This window comes from Schistocerca serialis, chromosome 4, assembly GCF_023864345.2.
Source record: "Schistocerca serialis cubense isolate TAMUIC-IGC-003099 chromosome 4, iqSchSeri2.2, whole genome shotgun sequence".
NCBI classification, from domain to species: Eukaryota; Metazoa; Arthropoda; class Insecta; order Orthoptera; family Acrididae; genus Schistocerca; species Schistocerca serialis.
The window spans coordinates 227,054,529-227,077,060 of record NC_064641.1 but is presented as its reverse complement, the minus strand read 5'-3'; the positions used below and the strand labels follow the sequence as shown (position 1 = coordinate 227,077,060).

General features: G+C 41.3%; 2 protein-coding genes across 2 annotated transcripts in view; one reads left to right on the top strand and one right to left on the bottom strand.

Moving 5' to 3' along the window:
• Positions 1-22,532, top strand: part of LOC126473376 (palmitoyltransferase Hip14) — a 155,874-nt gene that overhangs the window by 106,604 nt on the left and 26,738 nt on the right. Inside the window, exon 11 of the mRNA XM_050100383.1 lies at positions 12,310-12,416. Within this exon, the coding sequence (XP_049956340.1) occupies positions 12,310-12,416 (107 nt within the window). The remainder of the gene's footprint in view (positions 1-12,309; positions 12,417-22,532) is intronic.
• The window catches only part of LOC126473377 (MOB kinase activator-like 2), a 528,601-nt gene continuing 523,866 nt past the window's right edge, over positions 17,798-22,532 (bottom strand). The window contains exon 5 of the mRNA XM_050100387.1: positions 17,798-17,994. Coding sequence (XP_049956344.1) covers positions 17,933-17,994 — 62 coding nt within the window. The 3' untranslated portion in view covers positions 17,798-17,932. The remainder of the gene's footprint in view (positions 17,995-22,532) is intronic.

The window sequence follows — 22,532 nt, the reverse complement described above, 5'->3', positions numbered from 1 at the left end:
GGTATACATTCCATCGTCTACACCAATGGCACGAGCTGATCTCCTTCATCTTCTTGATCAGCTTCCACCCCCCTATTTGCTGGTTGGGGACTTCAATGCCCACCACCCGCTTTGGGGATCTCCACATCCTTGTCCACGTGGCTCACTATTGCTAGACGTCTTCCACCAAGCGGATCTAGTCTGCCTCAACACTGGGGTCCCCACATTTTTGTCTGCCTCCACGGCAAATTTATCTCATTTGGACCTCGTGGTCGGTACTGTTCCGCTAGCTCGGCGCTTCGAATGGTTCGCCCTTGATGATACACACTCGAGTGACCACTTTCCATGTGTTCTTCGACTGCAGCCTCAACTGCCATACATGCGCTCGCAACGCTGGAAGTTTGCCCAAGCCGATTGGACACTTTTTTCGTCTCTAGCGACATTCGATGACCGTCGCTTTCCCAGCGTCGGCGATGAGGTCACACATTTTACCGACGTTATTCTCACAGCTGCGGAACGTTCAATACCACGCACCTCCGAATTGCCCCGGCGCCCCCCGGTTCCTTGGTGGAACGAGGCATGCCGTGACGCAATACGTGAGCGGCGACGTGCTCTTCGCATTTTCCGTCGCCATCCAACTTTGGCCAACTGTATCCGATATAAGCAGCTCCGTGCGCGATGCCGTCGCGTCATCCGCGATAGCAAGAAGGCAAGCTGGAAATTCTTTATTAGCTCATTTAACACCTTCACTCCCTCCTCGGAGGTTTGGAGTCGGCTTCGACGGTTCTCAGGTGCGCCTAGTTTCTCCCCGGTCTCTGGGCTCACTGTCGCGCATGATACCTTAGTGGACCCCGTCGAAATTTCTAACTCATTGGGTCAGCACTTTGCTGAGATTTCGAGCTCTTCAAATTACCCGCCAGCGTTTCTCCCGAAGAAACGTGCAGCGGAAGTGCGACATCTTGCTTTCTCCTCTCAAAATCGCGAAAGCTACAATACTGTTTTCTCCATGCGCGAACTCCAACATGCACTCTCTTCTTCTCGCTCCTCCGCCCCAGGACCGGATGGTATCCATGTCCAAATGTTGCTGCATTTATCAACCCATAGCCTGTGTTACCTCCTTCGCCTTTATAATCGAATTTGGACCGACAGTACCTTTCCCAGGCGATGGCGGGAAGCTATTGTCGTTCCCATTCCGAACCCTGGAAAGGACAAACATCTCGCCTCTAGCTATCGCCCCATTTCTCTCACGAGTAGTGTCTGTAAGGTTTTGGAGTGTATGGTGAATTACCGTTTAGCTTGGTGGCTGGAATCCCGCAGTCTTTTAACACCAGCCCAATGCGGATTCCGAAAGCATCGTTCTGCCGTTGACCATCTTGTTGCTCTCTCCACTTATATCATGAACAATTTTCTCCGGAAACGCCAAACGGTAGCAATATTTTTTGATCTGGAGAGAGCATACGATACCTGTTGGAGGACAGGCATCCTCCGCACACTGTTCTCTTGGGGCTTTCGAGGCCGGCTGCCCCTTTTTCTTCGCGAATTTATGGCCGAGCACACATTTAGAGTGCGGGTGAACACTACTCTCTCCTGTACTTTCTCCCAAGAAAACGGGGTACCCCAGGGCTCCGTGCTGAGTGTTGTACTGTTTGCCATCGCCATTAATCCAATTATGGATTGTCTCCTTCCTGATGTCTCGGGCTCCCTCTTTGTGGACGATTTTGCGATCTACTACAGTTCTCAACGGACCAGCCTTCTTGAAAGACGTCTTCAAGGATGTCTCGATCGCCTCCACTCGTGGAGCATCGAAACCGGCTTCCGTTTCTCACCCAGTAAGACCGTTTGTGTTAATTTTTGGCGACGTAAGGAGTTTCTTCCGCCCTCCTTACATCTAGGACCTGTCAACCTTCCGTTTTCCGACGTCGCTAAATTCTTGGGTCTTATGTTTGACAGAAAACTGTGCTGGTCCTCCCACGTTTCCTATCTTTCGGCTCGCTGTCTGCGTTCCCTTAACACCCTCCGTGTCCTGAATGGTACCTCTTGGGGAGCGGACCGAGTGGTCCTTCTCCGCCTCTATCGCGCCTTAGTGCGCTCGAAATTGGATTATGGAAGCATAGTCTACTCCTCTGCTCGGCCGTCTATTCTTCGGCGTCTCGACTCTATCCACCACCGTGGATTACGTTTAGTGTCTGGAGCTTTTTACACCAGCCCTGTGGAAAGCCTTTATGCTGAGACTGCTGAACCTCCGCTGTCCAATCGGCGGGCAGTCCTTCTGAGTCGTTATGCTAGCCATCTGTCTTCCATGCCTGCTAATCCAGCCCATGACCTTTTTTTCGACGCCTCCTTTGATGTTCGGTATGCAGGCCGCTCCTCCTCCCTACTACCCCCGGGAGTCCGCTTCCGTCAACTGCTCCATTCTCTTTCCTTCCGCTTTCCTAAAACCTTCTTGACAACTTGGGGTACAGCACCGCCTTGGCTCCGTCCCCGGATCAGCTTGCTTAGAGACCTATGTCAATTTCCCAAGGATGGTACCCCTACACTTGTTTACCGTCGGGCATTTGCTGCTCTATGTGCACAAATGACGAAAGCCACATTTATTTACACCGATGGCTCGAAAACATCGTTAGGTGTAGGGAGTGCCTATATTGTTGGCGACACCCCAAATCACTTTCGGCTTCCCGACCAGTGTTCGGTTTATACTGCGGAGCTTTACGCTGTTCTCCAGGCTGTCCACTACATCCGCCGCCATCAACGGATACAGTACGTAATCTGCTCAGATTCTCTCAGCTCTCTCCTAAGTCTCCAAGCTCTTTACCCTGTGCACCCTCTGGTCCACCGGATTCAGGACTGTCTGCGCTTGCTCCACCTGGGGGGCGTCTCAGTGGCGTTCCTCTGGCTCCCGGGACACGCTGGTATCTGTGGAAATGAGGCGGCCGATATAGCGGCCAAGGCTGCAGTCTCTCTTCCTCGGCCAGCTATTCAGTCTCTTCCGTTTACCGATCTACGGAGCGGTTTATGTCGCCAAGTTGCTCATTTATGGCATGCGCATTGGTCAACACTTCCCCATAATAAATTGGGGGAAGTGAAAGCCCTTCCTTGCGCTTGGACCTCTTCCTCCCGAACGCGTCGTCGGGAGGAGGTAATTTTAGCTAGACTCCGGATAGGGCACTGTCTTTTTAGTCATCGACATCTTTTAAGCGGTGATCCTCCCCCACTCTGTCCCCACTGCTCTCAGCTGTGGACGGTCAGACACCTTTTAATTGAATGTCCCTATTTTAATCCGTTACGCTCCCGTCTACAGCTATCGCCTGATCTATCGTCGATTTTAGCAGATGACACGCGCTCAGCTGACCGCGTTCTACAGTTTATTAGTGACAGTGAAATGACGTCAGTCATTTGAAGCTTTTTTTGGGGGACAACCAACCCCTTTCTATAGTGGATTTTTAAGCATTCCTTCTGCTTTTAGTTTCTCAAATTTTATGACTTTGTTCCCATTGCTGCTGATTTTAAATTTCGTTTTTTTCCTGTTTTCTACGTCACGGGCTGGGCGCTAATGACCATAGAAGTTTTGCGCCCTAAAACCACAACAAAAAAAAAAAATTACCATGCCTAATACAGTGTAGGAAAACCATTGGCTTTCAAAGCATCATCCAATCACCCCAAAATGAGTAAGTAATTACAGATCCTGTATGGTTTTCAAGGGCTCTTATATCACCTTCCTGCAAAATAGTGGCAAATTCAGGTAACAATTCTGGAAATGGATAGTGATAATGCACACTTTTCCGCAAAGTAGACTACAAAGGCTCAATAATGGTAACAGTGATGGCCAGGAAAGGTCTGACAGTTCATCCCCATGCTTACAAATTCAATCCTGGACAATGCAAGCTGTGAAAGCAGGTGCACTGTCGTCGAGGAACACAGCATCACCATTTGGGTATAAACACTCTATCATGAGATGGACCTGATCAGCCAAAATGGTCACTTAATCTTTGATAATAATGTGACCTTGCAGAGTAACCATGGGGTCTATGGAATACCATGACATGGCTGCCCAAATAATCACTGATTTCCACCGCGTGTTACTCTTGGGTTGTAAATTTGGGAAGAAGTTGGAAACATTATGCAAGAAGACTTGTCTGATGAAATTATTTTCTTCCATTGCTCCATTATGGCTTCAGGAGCACATTTTGCTGTTATGGAAATTTACATAACTGATGAGTGCTTTTGGAATTCCAACTCACCCTGCAATTCTGTGCTTATGGAGCTCTCTTCGTGTTGTTTTGGTGCTCACAGGGTTCGCGATACGATATCGAGTTCTCCAGCGAGTTTTGCAACTGTCATCATTATTTATTTTATTTTTGTCAACCTTGTTTATTTTTCATCACAGTCTTCAGTAACCATCTGTCACTTTCACTCCACACACACTGACATTCACATTTTGACATAGCAGATGGTGTTTTTCCACGTTCCCTGTAAGTGATATAAATCTTTGATGCAGTGCCTCTTAAAACATCGAACACTTTGGCCACCTTGGTTATGGAAACACGCACATACCCACTGCATGAGCAGCAATAGTTTACCCTTGTTCACTGATATCAAGCATTCACAGCTACACAGAACACTGTTTTGACCATGACTGACATTTGCAATCTACTGAGGACATTGCACAGGTGCTGTTCGTGATCAGTTACAGCAGTGCAGCCTGCATGTTTGGCTAGTATGTGCATTTATGTTCAGGCATGCATTTCGTGCAGTGTTTCTATTATATTTCTGTCCAATTACTGTATATTACTTTCTTTCCTTACAAAACTTCACACAGAATTGTGTTAATAGATTTATTGGGTTGCTTTCATTCTTTTTGTTTTTATAATGTTGACTGTCTTGCCCCATGAACCATGGACCTTGCCGTTGGTGGGGAGGCTTGCATGCCTCAGCGATACAGATGGCCGTACCGTAGGTGCAACCACAACGGAGGGGTATCTGTTGAGAGGCCAGACAAACGTGTGGTTCCTGAAAAGGGCAGCAGCCTTTTCAGTAGTTGCAGGGGCAACAGTCTGGATGATTGACTGATCCGGCCTTGTAACATTAACCAAAACGGCCTTGCTGTGCTGGTGCTGTGAACGGCTGAAAGAAAGGGGAAACTACAGCCGTAATTTTTCCCGAGGACATGCTTTACTGTATGATTAAATGATGATGGCGTCCTCTTGGGTAAAATATTCCGGAGGTAAAATAGTCCCCCATTCGGATCTCCGGGCGGGGACTACTCAAGAGGACGTCGTTATCAGGAGAAAGAAAACTGGCGTTCTACGGATCAGAGCGTGGAATGTCAGATCCCTTAATTGGGCAGGTAGGTTAGAAAATTTAAAAAGGGTAATGGATAGGTTAAAGTTAGATATATTGGGAATTAGTGAAGTTCGGTGGCAGGAGGAACAAGACTTTTGGTCAGGTGATTACAGGGTTATAAATACAAAATCAAATAGGGGTAATGCAGGAGTAGGTTTAATAATGAATAAAAAAAATAGGAGTGCGGGTAAGCTACTACAAACAGCATAGTGAACGCATTATTGTGGCCAAGATAGACACAAAGCCCATGCCTACTACAGTAGTACAAGTTTATATGCCAACTAGCTCTGCAGATGATGAAGAAATTGATGAAATGTATGACGAGATAAAAGAAATTATTCAGGTAGTGAAGGGAGACAAAAATTTAATAGTCATGGGTGACTGGAATTCGTCAGTAGGAAAAGGGAGAGAAGGAAACATAGTAGATGAATATGGATTGGGAGGAAGAAATGAAAGAGGAAGCCGCCTTGTAGAATTTTGCACAGAGCGTAACTTAATCATAGCTAACACTTGGTTCAAGAATCATAAAAGAAGGTTGTATACCTGGAAGAATCCTGGAGATACTAAAAGGTATCAGATAGATTATATAATGGTAAGACAAAGATTTAGGGACCAGGTTTTAAGTTGTAAGACATTTCCTGGGGCAGATGTGGATTCTGACCACAATCTATTGGTTATGAACTGCAGATTGAAACTGAAGAAACTGCAAAAAGTTGGGAATTTAAGGAGATGGGACCTGGATAAACTGAAAGAACCAGAGGTTGTAGAGAGTTTCAGGGAGAGCATAAGGGAACAATTGACAGGAATGGGGGAAAGAAATACAGTAGAAGAAGAATGGGTAGCTCTGAGGGATGAAGTAGTGAAGGCAGCAGACGATCAAGTAGGTAAAAAGACGAGGGCTAATAGAAATCCTTGGGTAACAGAAGAAATATTGAATTTAATTGATGAAAGGAGAAAATATAAAAATACAGTAAATGAAGCAGGCAAAAAGGAATACAAACGTCTCAAAAATGATATCGACAGGAAGTGCAAAATGGCTAAGCAGGGATGGCTAGAGGACAAATGTAAGGATGTAGAGGCTTGTCTCACTAGGGGTAAGATAGATACTGCCTACAGGAAAATTAAAGAGACCTTTGGAGAGAAGAGAACCACTTGTATGAATATCAAGAGCTCAGATGGCAACCCATTTCTAAGCAAAGAGGGGAAAGCAGGAAGGTGGAAGGAGTATATAGAGGGTTTATACAAGGGCAATGTACTTGAGGACAATATTATGGAAATGGAAGAGGATGTAGATGAAGACGAAATGGGAGATAAGATACTGCATGAAGAGTTTGACAGAGCACTGAAAGACCTGAGTCGAAACAAGGCCCCGGGAGTAGACAACATTCCATTAGAACTACTGATGGCGTTGGGAGAGCCAGTCATGACAAAACTCTACCATCTGGTGAGCAAGATGTATGAGACAGGCGAAATACCCTCAGACTTCAAGAAGAATATAATAATTCCAATCCCAAAGAAAGCAGGTGTTGACAGATGTGAAAATTACTGAACTATCAGTTTAATAAGTCACAGCTGCAAAATACTAACGCGAATTTTTTACAGACGAATGGAAAATCTGGTAGAAGCGGACATCGGGGAAGATCAGTTTGGATTCCGTAGAAATGTTGGAACACGTGAGGCAATACTAACCTTACTACTTATCTTAGAAGAAGGATTAAGAAAAGGCAAACCTACGTTTCTAGCATTTGTAGACTTAGAGAAAGCTTTTGACAATGTTAACTGGAATACTCTCTTTCAAATTCTGAAGGTGGCAGGGGTAAAATACAGGGAGCGAAAGGCTATTTACAATTTGTACAGAAACCAGATGGCAGTTATAAGAGTCGAGGGGCATGAAAGGGAAGCAGTGGTTGGGAAAGGAGTGAGACAGGGTTGTAGCCTGTCCCCAGTGTTATTCAATCTGTATATTGAGCAAGCAGTAAAGGAAACAAAAGAAAAATTCAGAGTAGGTATTAAAATTCATGGAGAAGAAGTAAAAACTTTGAGGTTCGCCGATGACATTGTAATTCTGTCAGAGACAGCAAAGGACTTGGAAGAGCAGTTGAACGGAACGAACAGTGTCTTGAAAGGAGAATATAAGATGAACATCAACAAAAGCAAAACAAGGATAATGGAATGTAGTCAAATTAAATCGGGTGATGCTGAGGGAATTAGATTAGGAAATGAGACACTTAAAGTAGTAAAGGAGTTTTGCTATTTAGGGAGTAAAATAACTGATGATAGTCGAAGTAGAGAGGATATAAAATGTAGACTGGCAATGGCAAGGAAATCGTTTCTGAAGAAGAGAAATTTGTTAACATCGAGTATAGATTTAAGTGTCAGGAAGTCGTTTCTGAAAGTATTTGTATGGAGTGTAGCCATGTATGGAAGTGAAACATGGACGATAACTAGTTTGGACAAGAAGAGAATAGAAGCTTTCGAAATGTGGTGCTACAGAAGAATGCTGAAGATAAGGTGGGTAGATCACGTAACTAATGTGGAGGTATTGAATAGGATTGGGGAGAAGAGAAGTTTGTGGCACAACTTGACTAGAAGAAGGGATCGGTTGGTATGACATGTTTTGAGGCATGAAGGGATCACAAATTTAGCAGTGGAGGGCAGCGTGGGGGGTAAAAATCGTAGAGGGAGACCAGGAGATGAATACACTAGGCAGATTCAGAAGGATGTAGGTTGCAGTAGGTACTGGGAGATGAAGAGGCTTGCACAGGATAGAGTAGCATGGAGAGCTGCATCAAATCAGTCTCAGGACTGAAGACCACAACAACAATGTTGACTGTAATAATCTGAATTGAACAAAATATGTTATGAAAGCTACAGATTGTTTTTGTAACCCAGGAGCAGCATTTGAGTATACAAATTTATAGAAGTTCGCAAAACCACCTGCAAATTGGTCAATACAGCTGACTTAACAGTCTAGGACTGTACCAAGGTGGTCCTTTTCTCTCTATCATCATCATTATCATCATTTCCTTCCAGCGAGCTGAGTAGGAACTTTGTTAACAATAGTCCTCCACTGATTTCTGTCTTGGTGTAGCTTTTCCCTCTCCACTGCATCCCATATTACTCATCTCCTCTTGAGAGCTTCATTTACCTGATCTGCCCATCCCTTCCTAGGCCACCCAGTTGGTCTTTTTCGTGGTACTTCCATCTCCAAATACCGACGTGGTGTTTGAGTTGGTTGCATTCACTTCATACAACCTCACCACTTCAATCTCGCAATGCTTATTCTTTCCTCCATGGTCAATTAGATACAGTGCTGTGCAGCAGTGCCAACCAGGCTACAAAATTCATAACTGTATGGTAGTATGTTTTGTTATGCTCCATTCCATGAAATTTTAGATGAGGCAAACACCTGGTATTGAAATTTCACACTTTTTTTGTTTTCTTAAGTAGGAAATTACATTTTTTCTTTTCATCTGTTGCATTTGGGACCACAGATAAACACACACACAATGTTCTTCAGGGTTTATTAAAAAAAATAGCTGCTACAGATCTCATTCATGTGTGGAGAAAAGGCAAACTACCATTGTCATTAAGTTGTGAAGCAGGGATAGGAGAGAGTTGTTACAGGAATTGAGGGCTGATGTTGGCCGGGTATACTGCAACCATGTTAATGTTAATGCTGGTTGGGGAGAAGAGAAGTGTCCTGGGAATTTGTGATGGACACCGAATGCCCGGTGTTTAGGACCAGTCCTCTCCTGCAACTCAGTAAGTGCTATACAAGGGAGCGATAGAGAAAAACGCAAGGGATCTTATTTTGGCACTTTTGTGTGGAAGTTCATATCGACTTTCACTACAGAACTGCATCAACAGTGCTGCCACACCAAGGAAATAACACTCTCTTGTGAACAGTGAAACAGATAAGCAAACCCAAGTTACATAATAATTGCTGAAACCACAGTATTTTCCATCCTGCGCACCAGTGCCAAATGTGCAGTTTATTAGAACTGAAAAATGGAAAATCCAGGATGGAATGTAACAATATTATGAAAAGAAAAGTTGCCACTCACCATGTATTGGAGATGCTGAGTCACAGGTAGGCACAACAAAAGGACTATCACAGAATAAACTTTCGACCAACAAGGCCTTTCTCAAAAATAGACAAAACACACACACACACACACACACACACACACACACACACACACACACACACACACACACACGAATGCAGTCTCTGGCAGCTGAAGCCACACTGCGAGGAGCAGCACCAGTACATGATGGGAGTGGCTACTGGGTGGGGGGGGGGGGTAAGGAGGAGGCTGGTGGGGAGGGCGGAGGGGGAGGGATAGTAGGGTAGGGGTGAGGGACAGTGAAGTGCTGCTGGGGAGCATGCAGGTATGATGTGGAGAGAAGGTAGAGCACCTAGGTGCAGTTGGGAGGTTAGACGGGGGAAGGGGAGAGGTGACAGGGGCAGAGGGGTAGTGGGAAAGGAGAGAAGTAAAAAAGTAAAAAGACAGGGTGTGTTGGCAGAATGAGGGCTGTGTAGTACTGGAAAGGGAACAGGGTAGGGACTGGATGGGTGAGGACAAGGACTAATGGTGGTTGAGGCCAGGAGGGTTATTTGGACGTAGGAGATATTAACGTGAGAGCTCCCATGTGTGCAATTCGGAAAAGCTGGTGTTGGTGGGAAGGATCCATATGGCACAGGCTGTGAAACAGTCATTGAAATGAAAGATGTCGTGTTTGGCAGCGTGCTCGGCAACAGGGTGGTCCACTTGTTTCTTGGACACTGCTTGTCGGTGGCCATTCATGCGGACAGACAGCTTGTTGGTTGTCATGCCCACATAGAATGCAGCACATTGATTGCAGCTTAGCATGTAGATCACGTGACTGGTTTCACAGGTAGTCCTGCCTTTGATGAGATAGGTGATGTTTGTGACTGGACTGGAGTAGGTGTTGGTGGGAGGATGTGTGGGACAGGTCTTGCTCCTAGGTCTATTATAGGGATATGAGCCATGAGTTAAGGGTTTGGGAGCAAGGGTTGTGTAGGGATGGACGAGTACATTTTGTAGGTTCAGTGGACAGTGGAATACCACTGTGGGAGGGGTGGGAAGGATAGTGGGCAGGACATTCCTCATTCCAGAGCATGCAAAGAGGCAGCCAAAACCCTGGCAGAGACTGTAATCAGTTGCTCCAGTCTTGGGTGGTACTTAGTTATGAGGAGAATGCCCCCCTGTGGCCGTACAGTGGTGGGAAACTGGAAAGATAAGGCACCAGAGATTTGTTTTTGTACAAGGTAGGGCGCATAATTACAGTCTGTGAAGGCCTCAGCGAGACTCACGGTATGTTTCGGGAGGGACCGCTCATCACTGCAGATGCGACGACCACAGGTGGGTAGGCTATATGGCAGGGACTTCTTAGTATGAAACGGTTAGCAGCTATCGAAGTTAAGGTATTGCTGGTGGTTAATAGGTTTGATATGCATGGAGGTACTGACGTAGCCATCTATGAGGTGGAGGTCAACGTATAGGAAGGTGGCTTGTTGGGTTGAGTAGGACCAGGTGAAGCAAATGGGGGAGAAGCTGCTGAGATTCTGGAGGAATCGGGATAGGGTGACCTCACCCTCGATCCATATCACAAAGATGTCATCAATGAATCTGAACCAGGTGAGGGGTTTTGGATTCTGGATGTTTAGGAAGGATTCCTCTAGATCGCCCATAAATAGGTTGGCATAGGATAGTGTCATATGGGTGCCCATAGCCATACCCCCGATTTGTTTGTAGGTAATGCCTTCAATGGAGAAGTAACTGTGGGTGAGGACATAGTTGGTCATGACGACTAGGAAAGAGGTTGTTGGTTTTGATACCATTGTGCATTGTGAAAGGTAGTGTTCAATAGTTGTAAGGCCTTGGGCATTAGGATGTAAGTGTAAAGGGAGGTGGCATCAATAGCAAAATTGTTTATTAGAATTGAAGAGATTTATTTCTAGAAATGGTTGAAAATTCTGTAATGAATTAAAAGCCTGTGCCACCCAATTCAAATTGGGGGCAAGTGCCTCTTTGTGCCACTCGCCTCCCTCCTTGCAGACACCTATGAGTCTGTCAATGAAATAGTCAGTAGCTCAATGCCTAGTGCAGTTGGATTGAATCATAAGGTCACTGGTTTGAATCTCACTAGTAGTATACTATTTTTTTTTTACTTTTTTATGAATTCTGTATTTACTAACAAAAAGAAATGTTAATTAACAAATACATAATCAAACTTTTATTAAAAACATTTTTTTGGTTTAATTAATATTTGTATGAAATTGTGAATTCACAATAAATTGAAATTAGATACAAAAATGCAGAACATCAAACATAACACCAAATGCTTTTTATTTCTAGAAACTGAATAATATTATTATTATTAATGTATATGTTTTTCATGTAACAAATAGGCATTTTGCATGTTTATATCAAACTTTAATTTATTTTCATATGGCCAGTAATTGAAAATAAAAGGATATTTGTTTTTCATAAAAATGTATGATTCCATATTTGTTAATTAACATCTCAGTTTGTCAGTGATTATAGAATTTATAAAAGGTAATAAAAAACTATGCCATCAGTGGAATTCAAGTCAGTGACTTCATGACTACAATCTAACTCCAATTTTTTTTTTACTTAACAGCACTCGGAAAGCTCCTAATAGTCAAAGGCAATTTTTATTTTTTATCATAATTTTTATTTTATATTTTTGCCTTAGGAAATTGATATCAAGGCACTGACCTTCAGATCTTAAAAATCTGAACATTCAAGCTATTATTCTATTGTATTTTTGACCAAATACAAAAGATATCAGCTGCCCAAGGATCACATTAATTAATTCTAGTTTTCTGTAAATTTACTGAAAAACATCTGTAATCTGTTGTTAATGAAAATATTGTGTAGTAGTATTGTCTTTGATTGTTTGTTATGATGTGCTTGGAAACATATTATTTTCTTCCAGCTGTTCTCAATATGGCAAAATGTGATGCATGGGTTGCCTGGGTTGCTGGCAATGCTCTTCTACATGCAGCATGGGTAGCAACACTCTTTGCTTGTCAGATGTATCAGGTAAGGCAGCTGGTGAAAGCTGAGGAAAAAAGTAATGGCACATCATCTGTTGCAATAAACGTCCTGTACAAATTACTTTTGTGAGTAAAATGTATATGTCTGCATTATCTGAAACTGTCGGGAAGCAAATATAGTAGTCAAAGTTTCACATTTTACAGTGTGAGGATTTTAATTTTGCATGTTGTATAAACGGTGTTGGTTTGTGAAACTGTGCTTTGCTCCAGTATCTTACATAATGCTCAACCTCTAAATATGACATTGTAAAATATAATGTAATATAATACACACAACTGTTTGCTTAAGGTTCCATTTTTAGGTGGGGTAGCATTCCAAATTGTTTATGAAATTATTTGAGCTCTTGCTATAAAATTAATGGCATGTTATATAATTCCAATATACAATGACAATTCATGTTTAAATGTGATCACAGTGTATATATTTTCATGTGAACTCATAACATTATTTGTCTTTTGTACTACAGAAGTTAAATTTTAAAAAAGGGGGGGGGGGGGGGAGGAGTAATGCGACAGAACTTACCTTTTCAATTTCTATCCAGTTTTAGATTCTGCTGCTTGTCAAACATTTTATATGATTTTAGTAGCAGCTTTGTTCACTCCCTTCGTGAAATATAATAATACATTAAAGTTCACGAAGACTAACTAGAAAAAATTCAGAGAAAATATTATATGATTCTGTAGTTAAAATACTGAACTCCATAAACAACTGTATATAAGATGATAGTACTCCTATGGCATACATATCTGCAATGAAATCTATCTTCCTTAAGGGTGAGGTAGCTCAGAATATAATCGTGTAAAATATTCCTAATTAAAAATTAAGAAATAGGAATTCACAAAGAGTCAGTATACTGACCAAAACTTAGCTGCAGGAGGCTCAACTATTAGCACAGCAAAGATAAAAATGTGCAGATGCAAATTTCCGTGGATATCTTCAGTAAGATTTCTATGATGAGTTACAGAAGCTGAAAAACGGCAGAAAATCTCATTACTAGATGAAATTTTAATTCAAAGTGGACAAAAACTAATGAAAGATTCTTTTAGGTGAAAACATTGAATACCAGAAATGACACGAGTTCATACAGTAGCAGAAGTTGCCAGAAAAACAAAATGTTCATCCTAAACACATTCTTCTGTAACAAAGCAAATGGAAATTGGTCTTGGCAAGAACCAAATGGTCCTAAAAATTAAACCGGAGCACATTCTCTCAAATAATAAAGAAATTGTGCTGGATGTTTGTCTCCTAAACGATTTTAGAATTTCAGGGTGTGATGGCTTATACAACAGAGTGTAACATGGATATAGAGCTAGAAAGAAACAGACTCCAGGCAGAAATCCCTAAGTACGGATTATGTGAATTCATTTAAGGGTATGGAAATATACCATATTAAATTAATTACAAAATTCATCACACTACAAAATGAAGATAATACAAAGAGATGAAGAGAAAAATATTTAATAAAGATACTTAGCAAACAGTAAGTATGAAGAAAGCAAAAGGAAGGAAAACCTCAAATAGAATGAGGCAGCTATTAAAGAAAAAGTGGGAATTTCTAGCAAACAATAGTATGAACATAATAAAATAAGTGAATTTCAGCAGTATTATTCATAAATGTCTTAGACGGAATGTGGGAAGATACAGTGAAAATTTGAGAGAAAGCCTCTAAAACAATAAGAGTATTATAAAAATATGACAGAAACTTAAGTCAGTGTCAGTGGTTAAGATTATGCAGTAACTAACAAAAGAGTGAAAACTGCACAAGTGTACTTCCTAAAATTACTAGAATCACCCAGAAAATAAATACTGTTATGTTATACAACATGAAAACACAATAGCTATTGGAAAAAAGCAATTGTGTTATATATATGAAGCTTCCTTCACCTCTCTTTGTGATCACCACCTACATTTAAACATTTGTTGTATCTGGTCATGACCATTTGCCGCCAGTTCATTAAGCCATGTGGTCACTGCATTCTGCAACTTTCATCAGTTCCAAAACTTCCACTGCCCAGCAATTCGTCCATCTTTGGAAAAGGTGGAAATTGCTAGGTGTAAGGTATGCACTACATGACGGATCATCAGAAATTTCCCTTCTGAATTGATCTGGTAATTCTTGAGTCGCAGCAGCAATGTAAAGGCTGACATTGTTATGCAGAAGCAAAATTCCTCCAGAAAGCATTCCTCGCCTCCTATTTTGGATGGCATGCCATAGTTTTATTAGTCCTACAATAACAATCTACATTTACCTTTTGGCACAAAATCCACCAAAAGAACACCTTTATGACCCTAAAAGATGATTGCCCTAACCATTCATGTTGAGAGTGTGTTTGAATTTTCTCAGTTTTTTAGATGATGAAGGATGATGCCACTCAAAAGTGATTGACGCTTACTCTCTGGCTCGATATGAGACACTTAGGTCATATCACCGGTCACAATCTCGTCAAGAGAGGCATCTCCATCTGTGTGACGTCCTGTAAAGAACATGAGTTTTTTGTTGGTCAGTCAGTTGCCGTGGAACCCATCATGTTCCAACATGATTTTACCAGGCTAAGAATGAGAAATGTCTGGAAAGACAATTAGCAATATGTAGAGTGTTCAACTGTCTTGCAAGATTGTGTGGTTCACAGCAATGTTCAGGTCTTCTGTGACGAGTGAGGAGCATCCAGGTCAAGTTTCATTGTGCACATTTGTTCATCCATTGTTGAGCATTTCATACCATTTTCTCAAATTTCTTTTCTTCATTGCATTGTCACCATATGCTACCTTCAGTTGCTGGTAAATTTTTACCGGTTTTACGTTTTGAACATTCAAAAATCGAATAACACTCTGTGAGGCAGTGGGTTAAATTTTTTGTAGCTTTGCCATTTTTATAAGAGCCAAAAAACAATTTTTGCAAGCAGCCATAAAGTGATGGAGACCACACTGAGAATAATTTCCAGTCTGCAAGTCCATATTATTCTTGTGCTTACTGAAAGAAAATGTTTGTACTAGCTAATTATTCAGCTGGAGCAGGAATTATGACTATAAATAGAAGTTTTTGAGTTCTAACTGATTAATAAGAGTTCACACACACAAACATAACAATATTTGATAAGAATAACAGTAATGTCACTATCATAAACAACACTATTAGCAGTTCAGAGGTGACCTCTATGGTAAGTTCCAAGTAAAATGTTCTATTGCCCTGACTTTAAATCATGAAAGTTAATTGCTTGCCAGAAAAGTGGAAAATAATTTCACCATTTGCCATGCAGTTTTGTCAACATTATGGGCAGCACACAAACAGCTACTTCCGTGAAATCTAAGTGATCCAGGACGGTGTATAGTCCTTGTGAGTTCACGTCCTACTTTTACCAAACATGTTTGGTAGGAACCTAGCCCTGACGTCATCCGAAGCAGCACGTGAGCCAGTGTTTGACTGACATGGACAGACTGATAGCTCGGCGCAAAGTGTCTCTTTCCAGAAAACTAAACTATCCAGAATGGTGTACACTCCTCATGAGTTCACATCCTATTTGTACCAACAACACGTTTGGTTGCTACATGGCTGTGACATCATCCAAAACACAGTATATGCCAGCTTTTGTCTGATGCAGACAGAGTGACAGCTCAGTGTGAAGTGTCTCATTCCTGCCTCTCTGGCCATATTTATATATGGGCACAGCGGACAGCCGAACGGAACATCTGATGTCAACTGCACTATGCACAGTCTGCAGCATTTACATGGCCATTTTCTCGGACACTTATTATTTAATAACTTTGTTGTGAAACAATTTAAAATCTTTGTAATTTTTATATGAGTGGAATTAAGTTGGCTTTAGTTACTGATAAAGTTTTAGTTCAACTGCATTTAAACTTTGTCCACTAAAAATTGTTAGAACGGAACTGACAGTAGGGCATGACCTCTAAAGAACTTTTTTAAAAGTTCTTGTATTGATAGTTATTTACATTAAAGTCTTGAAACTTGATACAGATGTATAATTTAATGGATGTAATCAAATGCTGCAATTAGAACTTTTTATCATTAATACAAATGAGACTTAATCTATTATAAATAAAGGCATTCGTTCTTAGTAAATTACTTGAAAACTATTAGAGGTATCAAATGGAGTCACATAGTTAATGTTAATATATGAAACTGATGGTACGTTAGAATTTTCATCTTTCTCTGTCTAATATTTACTTTCTTTAATTTTTTGCAAAAATGCAAATTTTGACCAAAATATTGCTCCAGTCAAGTTGAGACTTGTAGCTATTGATTGTGACATACATTTGCATATCCTGAACAGTTTTTGGCTTTCTAGCTTTATTATTTAGTGCCACGTTTTCTTAAAACAGTGCACGTAGTGAAATATATTCATTTGATGAATCTGAGATTTAGCAGTTTTAACATTAATATACTGAAGCACATATAGACAAAGCTTCAAAAAGTCATATCAATTTTTATTTCATTCTTAGATTATGGCACATTATGATGACATAGCGCTAGTAGCAGTGAACTCGCTCGCCTCTGTACCTCTCAAATGATATTGTACTTGTTTCACCACAACTCCTTCCTTACCTCACAGTTGATTTTGACCACACACATTAACTGCATGAGGGCAGCTTCTTACAACCTTCACTCACAGTGTTGTGAGCTTAGCTACTATGAAAGCTGGTTGACCCTGAGCAGAGAAAAAGGAGAGAGCTGTGCGACAGAAGTTTGTGAGCAGACTTTTGTTTAATTTACATGACTGACTCGTTTCAGATAATGGTGGCGGAAGAGAATATGAGAATTCTGGAACTTGTGACAAAGTGCATCAAATTATTATGTAGAGAAGTGAATAAAACTTCAAGTATTTAACAGAACTGTTATTTTTTTCCAATAAATATCATGTTTTTCACTTTGTGTAATTAAACAGTCTTTATTGTGGATGATCCTTGAAAAAGAAGCCATGGTTTTTTTGAGGCTATATATTATCTGGATCCAATTCTTCATTCTCCACTGTTGGCCAATTTCAATCTAGGGGTCACTCTGAAGTTTATTTATTTATTGCAATACATATTCCGTAGATCCAGTTCTGCATATTAACGCATGGATGTGGAACGACTCAAAAACATTTAGTTCTTTATTACATTTGGTTCCATAAGGACAATAAACAAAGATTAATAATACAAGTTGGAAACACAATTGGTAAGATAAAATTACACTCACAAGCAGAGTTCCAGATACAACATTCTGATTTTGTCCAAACAATTTTTTACAGATCACCAATTAATCTGATTAACACAGCAAGATATATTGAGGCAGGAATATACAATAGTATCTGGGAAATAAAATTAGCTAGCTTTGCTATAGAATTCTTCTAGAGAATAGAAACTTTTTTCAGGCAAGAACTCCTTTAGCTTATTTTTAAATATTACTTTTTTATCTTGTAGTCACTTTATATTACTTGGAAGTGCATTGAAGATTTTTGTGCTTCTGTATTTCACACCTTTTTGCACCAGGGACAGATTTTTCAGGTCACATTTCCTCCTTTTGTTTTGGTGATGGTACATTTCATGTGTCTGTATGTGCATCCTGCAGAAAAAAAAAAGGCAGCTATAGGCAAAATGGAATCAGATTAGGACCATTTGGCAATAACAGCAGAAAAAAGTGTCCAGGGCGTGGCATAAAATGGAGAAAGTGAGTTGTTGATTCAGGAAACATAAGATATCCGACACTCGCTCTATACCTGTCTATGACCAATCTGTAAGGACTGCTTACTTGACTGGCTGGAAGAGGGCACTAAAGAACGCCCACTGGCTATGATACAGATTACAGAGCTGACTGAATGTTTGAAAAGCAGTGGCATCAACTGGCTGCCAACATGTAGGCGGTATGGAAGCTATAAAACTTTTAAGAATATGTTAGTAACTGCTCGCTATCTACCATTGAGAATCATTTGTTTAATTGAAAATAACTAAAAATGAAAATCCTATTAAACCTACTTGTTTGTTCCAAAATTGCATGTCTTTGACGTCTGCAAACTGAAAATATAACTGTGCACATTTTTGCATGCAGTTTAATGCCAAATGTGCCCTTGTGTCAGTTTCCTTGCGGTGTTTGGGAAGCGGAGTGGTGATACAATGAGCAGATTCACTATAAAGAAAATGACCATCAAATTTAGAAGAATGTTTATGCAGTCTCTCCATTTGAGTGTGGAAGTAATGTGTACAAGCTGCACTGGGCTTCAGATATTTTTCTTTGTCAGAAAATAGTGAAAGACATAGTGTCTTAACCCCCCCCCCTCCCAGGTCTGTCTCTCTCCCCCCCCCCCTCCCTCCCTCTCCGCCACCTCCCCCTTCCCCCCCCCCCCCCTGCCCCCTCCCTCCTCCCTCCCACTCCTTTTTACTCCAGCCTCTCAAAATTAATTTAACAATATCAAGTGGTTTCTGTTTAAATTATACTTTTTATTTTAATCTTGAGGGTGAGAGAGAGCTCTTAGTGTCTAGAGAGACACATCATACATTGGTAAATTTTGGCAGCATATCAGTTTCCCAAGACATATTTGTGATCCCCAGAGGTAGGACACGCTACAGTTTGGGTACAGCCAGACTATAAAAACACTTAAGCCTGTTTCAGTGCACAGGTGCGGGAGGTCAGCAGCAGTTTCCCACTTTCGAAGGTGATTGTTGTTATGTAGTGCAAAGGCATGAAACTACAGAGACAGCTTCTGGTAGTATTGGTTGATCAGTTACTTTGTAGTTCGAAGTAGACTGTGAGGAGACTTAGAAGAAATTGACATTATTAATAGAAGGCAACCTTATAGTGCAAATAACTATGGCTCAGAGGCTTGTTAAAAAGAAAATAACTGCATCTTTTTCATGAGAGCTGGTGTGTTTGATTTTTCATGCCTGTTGGATTTTTTTTTTTTTTTTAATGAACATTGGTCATGAATATTTTTCTTTGCAGAGATTTTTTATGAGGTTGTAGTTTTCTGTTCGAGAGTTAAGAGGAGTTGTAGCGATATACGTGTCTGGTACTCTGAATATAAGTAGGAACTAACAGAATGTAATCATATTATTACGGAGTTGATACTTGTGTGTAGGCGGTGAAAATTTTTTTTATCCTCATCTCACAGATCAAGACAGGGCTGGTGACTCCTGTATAAACTATATTGTTAATAGGCAATATTTGGAGGTTGATCCAGACCTGATGATAAATTTTTCCCATAAAGTCGTAATTGTTCATGTAGTGAGACTGCACTCCTTATCGCTCCAGGACTATGTTGATATTTGCCTCCACAAGCACTAGTAGCAAAAGCAAGAATACATCTGTGACATGCGTTAGGGGACTGTTTATCATTTAGAGACAAATAAAACATATGAAAACTAAAAGATGCAGTTAACTTGCTCTGGTGCCTAAATGTTTAATGTGTTCGAACCAGGGACCTTGCTGTTGGTGGGGAGGCTTGCGTACCTCAGTGATACAGATAGCAGTACCGTAGGTGCAGCCACAGTGAAGGGGCATCTGTTAAAAGGCCAGACAAACATGTGGATCCTGAAGAGGGGCAGCAGCCTTATCAGTAATTGCAGGGGCAACAGTCTGGATGATTGACTGATCTGGCCTTGTAACATTAACGAAAATGGCCTTGCTGTGCTGGTACTGCGAATGGCTGAAAGCAATAGGAAACCAGAGCTGTAATTTGTCCTGAGGTCATGCAGCTTTACTGTATGGTTAAGTGGTGATGGTATCCTCTTGGGTAAAATATTCCAGAGCTAAAATAGTCCCCCATTCGGATCTCCAGGTAGGGACTGCTCAGGAGGACACTGTTATCAGGAGAAACAAAACTGGCGTTCTACGGATCGGAGTGTGGAATGTCAGATCCCTTAATCGGGCAGGTATGGTAGGTAATTTAAAAAGGGAAATGGATAGGTTAAAGTTAGATATAGTGGGAATTAGTGAAGTTCGGTGGCCAGAGGAACAAGACTTCTGGTCGGGTGAATACAGGGTTATAAATACAAAATCAAATAGTGGTACTGCAGGAGTAGGTTTAATAATGAATAAAAAAAATAGGGGCACAGGTAAGCTACTATGAACAGCATAGTGAATGCATTATTGTAGCCAAGATAGACATTAAGCCCATGCCTACCACAGTAGTACAAGTTTATATGCCATCTACACTATGTGATCAAAAGTATCCAGACACCTGGCTGAAAATAACTTAAAAGTTCATGCACCCTCCATTGGTAATGCCTTATGACAGCTTCCACTCTCGCAGGCATACGTTTAATCAGGTGCAGGAAGGTTTCTTGGGGAATGGCAGCCCATTTTTCATGGAGTGCTGCACTGAGGAGTAGTCAGTGAGACCAACCCAAAGATGTTCTATAGGATTCAGGTCAGGACTCTGTGCAGGCCAGCCCATTACAGGGATGTTATTGTCATGCAACCACTGCACCACAGGCCATGCATTATGAACGGGTGCTCGATCGTGTTGGAAGGTGCAGTCGCCATCCTCGAATTGCTCTTCAACATTGGGAAGCAAGAAGGTGCTTAAAACATCAATGTAGGCCTGTTCTCTGATAGTGCCATGCAAAACAACAAAGCGTGCAAGCCCCCTCCGTGAAAAACACGACCACACCATAACACCACCGCCTCTGAATTTTACTGTTGGCACTACACATGCTGGTATATGACATTCACCAGGCAATTTCCATAGCCACACCCTGCCATTGGATCGCCACATTGTGTACCGTGATTCGCCACACAATGTTTTTCTGCTGTTCAATCATCCAATGTTTATGCTCCTTACACCAAGTAAGGCATCGTTTGGCATTTGCCGGCATGATGTGTGGCTTATGAGCAACCGCTCGACCATGAAATCCAAGCTTTCTCACCTCCCGCCAAACTGTCATAGTACTTGCAGTGGATCCTGATGGAGTTTAGAATTCCTGTGTGATGGTCTGGATAGATGTCTGCCTATTACACATTACGACCCGCTTCAACTGTCGGCGGTCTCTGTCAGTCAACAGACGAGATCGGTTTGTACACTTTTGTGCCATAGGTGTCCCTTCACATTTCCACTTCACTATCACTTTGGAAACAGCAGACCTAGGGATGTTCAGGAGTGTGGAAATCTCTTGTACAGACATATGACACAAGTGACACCCAACCACCTGACCACGTTTGAAGTCCGTGAGTTCTGCAGAGTGCCCCATTCTGCTGTCTCATGATGTCTAATGACTACTGATGTCGCTGATATGGATTAACTGGCAGTAGGTGGCAGCAAAATGCACCTAGTATGAAAAACGTATGTTTTTGGGGGTTGTCCGGATACTTTCGATCACATAGTGTAGCTACACAGATGACAAAGAGATTGAAAAAATGTTTGATGAGATAAAAGAAATCATTCAGATAGTGTGGGGAGATGAAAATTTAATAGTTATGGGGGACTGGAATTTGATAGTAGGAAAAGGAAGAGAAGGAAAAGTAGTAGGTGAATATGGAATGGGGGTTAGGAATGAAAGAGGAAGCCGCCTGGTAGAATTTTTCACAGAGCATAACTTAATGATAGCTAACACTTGGTTGAAGAATCATGAAAGAAGGTTGTATAAGTGGAAGAGGCTTGGAGACACTGGAAGGTTTCAGATAGATTATACAGGAGCCTGGATAAGCTGAAAGAACCAGATGTTGTAGAGAGTTTCAGAGAGAGCATTAGGGAATGATTGACAAGAACTGGGGAAAGAAATACAGTAGGAGAAGAATGGGTATCTTTGAGACATGAAATAGTGAAGGCAGCAGAGGATCAAGTAGGTAAAAAGACGAGGGCTAGTAGAAATCCTTGGGTAACAGAAGAGATATTGAATTTAATTGATGAAAGGAGAAAATATAAAAATGCAGTAAATGAAGCAGGCAAAAAAGAATACAAACGTCTCGAAAATGAGATCGACAGGAAGTGCAAAATGGCTAAGCAGGGATGGCTAGAGGACAAATGTAAGGCATATAACACTAGGGGTAAGATGAATACTGCCTACAGGAAAATTAAATAGACATTTGGAGAAAAGAGAACCACTTGTATGAATATCAAGAGCTCAGATGGAAAACCATTTCCAAGCAAAGAAGGGAAAGCAGAAAGG